This window comes from Trypanosoma grayi (assembly GCF_000691245.1).
Source record: "Trypanosoma grayi strain ANR4 Tgr_1241_V1, whole genome shotgun sequence".
Classification (NCBI taxonomy): Eukaryota; Euglenozoa; class Kinetoplastea; order Trypanosomatida; family Trypanosomatidae; genus Trypanosoma; species Trypanosoma grayi.
The window spans coordinates 1-4,251 of NW_008826860.1; the positions used below are offsets into that span (position 1 = coordinate 1).

Here is a 4,251-nt window from a genome sequence, read left to right on the forward strand (position 1 = left end):
TATATATATATATATATATATATGTCTGTGTGTGTGTTTGGGTATGTGCACCCTTCCCTCATGTTTGCACTCCTTTCTCTCTCTCTACATATATATATATATATATATGCCTATGCCGTTCAATCTTTCTCTGTTTGTTTGTCCGTGCGCCACACTGAAAAAGGTAGTGAGTGCTTCTGCACTTCGTCGGTCTTGCCCATATTGCTCTACGACCCCGACTACCACGACTACTACTGGTAGTACTATTAGTGGTGTTGTTATTATCATCTGTCCGTGCGCAGTGCTAATGGCGAGTGGGCCCCCGAACCTGGTGCAATTCTCACAGGAGTGCCTGTACTTTCCTCTCACGCAGACGGATGCTACCATTGAAAACATCGTGCAGATAAAGAATCTGCTGCAGCGCACCGCAATACGCGGTGAAAATATTATCGCCTTCAAGGTGCTTAGCACAGTGCGCAACCGCTACGGCGTGCGACCCTCGAGTGGGCTCATATTGCCAGGGGAAAGTACAAAGGTTAAATTTCTCCTTGACATCCAGCAGCTGCGACGGTACGCTGCGAAACAGCAGCAAGGTGGCACCGCCATCACCTCTGTGATGCCGGACGCGAGCACCAGGGACGACATGATCGTGGATGTCGCTGTTGTGCCAAAGGAGCAGGCAATAGCATACCTGACAAACCACAAGGACAATGCGACAGCCAGTGCAAATGACGGCAACAACACTGGGGACATGTACGTCGAGGAGGCCTCTGCCTTCTGGAAGGCCCGTGGGCAAGTAAACCAAGTGGAGGCGAACGCTGAGCGCCGTAAACTGCGCTGTGTGCATGGTGAACGTAATGTGCCGGACAGTCTTGTGATGCGAATGAGCAGCGAGAAGGTGAGTGCGCTGGTGGCCACGCCCATGACGCCACGCTTGGGCAGCTTCGGGCCCAGCATACTGCCGCCAGCTGTCCCGACGTCGCGGCCACAAACTACTATGACCAATATGAGCAACAAGACACCGCCACGCGCACCGCCGCGGAATTCCCCGGCCACGTCCGCCATGAGCCGTGAAAAAATCTCGCCGTCCGTAAATACTTCCCCGTCCGCTTCATACGCTCCGTCAGCTCCCACGGCAGCCTCTCCTCTTGCTACTGCTACTGGAGGCCGTGGTGGCCGTGGTGGCGGTGCGATGCATTCAAATGCCACCATTTCTGGTGTTGATAATTATGCGGCGGGCAATGCAGGGGACGAAGAGGCGTTTTGGAAGACATATCTCTTCTTCAAGGTGCCTTTCCCGGTCCTAGGGATGTTAATATTTCTTTCATTCCTTTGTGCATTACTCGAGAGTGGGACGATTCTTACGTGGCTATTGATAGGAGAGTAGGTTGAAACATCAACATTTGTGAGTGATGTTTTTCCCTCCACATTTGACATTGTTTTCTTCCTCGTACATTGGTGTGATGGTGCTGCCCGTGCGTTCTTTTTTGTTCCTCCTGTTTTTTTTTTTCTTTGGTAAGAGTCGTGCTTCGGGCGGACGGACGGACGTGAGGCGGTACACAAAAGTAATTTTTTTTTTGTTTGACGGCAGAGAAGAGACGGGGCGATGAGTGTGCATTGAGGCAAGGGGGATGAAGCCAAAGCAAGACAGAGAAGAAAAAAAGGAAAACGGGAGAATGAGGGAGAAAGGAGCATCATGTAGATGGGATGGCCAGAACGAAGGTGGTGAGGGAACGCGCTTCCATCCCTCCTTTCACTTCGCTGTAGTTACGAAGGACATTGTGACGTTCTGCGTTGAACTGCGTTTTGCTGCTTTTCCTTCTGCCAATGCCACTGCGAGAACTTTTATTTCCTTACTTTATCTTGGAGGTGGTGTAGTGCACCAGTAGTTTACCTTTCTTTCCCTTTGTGTTCCGTGGGCTTCCTGGGGAAGCGGGGGTCATTTGGGGAGAGAGGGGGTTCCCGTCGCACAGAGTTGACGAGCGTACAGTATGTCGTTTGAGGAACGCACGCCCCGGTCGCAGCAGGATAGTCTTGGCGCCGCCGCCGCTGCTGCAGATGATGGGGCGCTGGGCGGCGTTGCGGAGGCGGAGAAACAGCCAAATGGTGAGGCGGCGCCGCCGTCGGAAGCACGAGCTTGGTCGTGGTCGTCACTCATGGGCGTTGTGTGCCCCCAGCAGATGAAACAGACCGAAAAAAGCCCAGTCGACAGCGTTGAGAGTGGAAGAGAAAACAGCGAAGATGCGGTTTCACTTGCGTGGCGTCAGATGTCTGCGCTTATCTACAACAGTTTGATTCCGTTTTCAATGATGTCCCAGCAGCAGCAGCAGCAAAAGGATCAACCCAAGATAAAGCCCAACACGTTTATTCGCCCCGCTTATTGTAGCCAGTGTCTGCTGATGCATGCCGTAGAGGATAACACTGGGTCTGCAACGGCGAGTGACGGCAGTGAGGCGGAACCACTGTTGCTTCCCTGCGGCACTCAACCGCGACTCGGGCCGGCGGTGAACTGCTGCGCCAGGTGCAACCTCGCCTTGCACCCGGCTTGCTTCCACGCTATGGACCCCACGACGCACGACGGAGTAGCAGCAGAGTCCTCGGTGGTGACCAGGGAGGGGAACTCGTCGGACTGGACGACGTATGACATGTCGTCCGCTTTGCGTTTCATTGCATCTCTTGTGTTCAAAGATCCTAATGCTGAGATTTACCTGCGTGACTTCATGTTGTTGCTGCATCGCTTCTCCAAACGCCATCCATCTATTATGCGGTGCGCGTTGGACCCGCGCAACATCGTCTCCGTGAGGGAGCGCCACAGTGAGATGTACAGTCTCTGCTGCGACGCGCTGGCCGACGCGGACTTCGTGCAGGCGGCGGGCGGTGGCGGCGACGGGCCAACGATGCAGTTCCTCCGTGACATGATGCGCTTCGCCACAGCCGTGTACGGGCAGGCGTACCAAAGCGGCTTCCTGAGCTCCGTGATGTGGGGTGTGGTGATGCGCGGTGTGCGCCGCGACCTCCTCACACCGGACGAGGCGTCGAACAACAAGGCGGTGGCGGAGATTCTCTCCATGCCGGAGTCCTGCGTGCAGGCTGCACGGTGGTCGCAGAACGCCATGGAGCCGAATTACTGCATTATCCTCGACCACGCTGCGAAGCGCATCGTGTGGGCGTTTCGCGGAACGCTGAGCGACGATGATATTCTCAGCGACGTCTGCGCGTACGGTGTGCCGTTCTGCGGCGGCCGCGCTCACGAAGGCGCGGTGCGTATTGTGTCGGCTGTATTTGATAACCGAGATACAGCGACCACTCTCTTGCCGTGTGGCAATAACAGCAGCAACAACGGCAGTGTCACGCGCGGTAGTAAGGCAACTGCCGATCGGGGAATTAGTGTCGTCTGCGAGCTGTTGCAACGCCACCCCGACTACGAAATCACCATCACTGGTCACAGCCTTGGCGGCGGCGTTGCGCTCCTTTTCGGCGTGCGTGCGATACGGGAGAAAACCTTTGGCGAAGAGGCAACGAAGCGGATGCGTGTTGTGGCCTTCGGCCCAATGCCAGTTTTGACATTCCCTGCTGCCCAGTCGTTCGAAAATCAGATGTGGAGTGTCGTGAACGGTTGCGACGCCGTGTGCCGCCTGCAGCTCAACTCTCTCGACCGACTGGCTGCGGAGTTGGCGCATGCTAAAAAGCAGCAGGAAACTGCTGCTGTTGGGAGTGAAACGGAGAGTACCAAACGTTGCGACAATGGCCCATCCCCTGACCTCCCACCAGAGCTCTCTACTCTGACGCCGACGTGTGCAACAACAGCGGCAGAAGCACAGCCTACCGACACGGAAGACTTGACGGAGGAGATGCACCACCCAGGGCGCGTGTTTATGCTCACAACACCATGGCGCCCGGCGACCAATCGAGTTGTGGAAGTGCCCCACGGCAATATCGTGATGCACCACTTGTTCATCTCGTCGCACATGTTTGAGGAGCATCTCATGGACCGCTACGCAGAGGCACTGAAGGAAGTGCACCTGCGCGAAGTAAAGGATTGAGATGAAGATGAACCAACTGCCATGAGGTACATATTGCAACTTCTCTCTTTCTGATGTATATGCCGTGCCAACATACTCAGGAACTGCTTGCTCTGTGGGCGCTTGTTTCTACCTTGTATCCAGCCTGGGGGAGTTGGGCAAAGTTTTTTTGCTTCATATCGTGGCCAACCTGCAACTTTCTGTCGTGTCAAAGTGGCAGGGATGGGAAGCATGATATTGTTTTTTTTTC

General features: G+C 54.9%; 2 protein-coding genes across 2 annotated transcripts; both read left to right on the forward strand.

The window, feature by feature from the left end:
- Window positions 1–286: 286 nt before the first annotated feature.
- Window positions 287–1,366, forward strand: DQ04_12411000 (hypothetical protein; the record flags this gene model as incomplete). Its single annotated transcript, XM_009316739.1, has 1 exon — window positions 287–1,366. The coding sequence occupies one exon, from the start codon at window positions 287–289 to the stop codon at window positions 1,364–1,366; it is 1,080 nt and encodes a 359-aa protein (XP_009315014.1).
- A 604-nt stretch (window positions 1,367–1,970) lies between these two features.
- Window positions 1,971–4,022, forward strand: DQ04_12411010 (hypothetical protein; the record flags this gene model as incomplete). The annotated part of the gene is made up of 1 exon (XM_009316740.1): window positions 1,971–4,022. One exon carries the CDS (start codon window positions 1,971–1,973, stop codon window positions 4,020–4,022), a length of 2,052 nt encoding a protein of 683 aa, XP_009315015.1.
- Window positions 4,023–4,251: the final 229 nt, after the last annotated feature.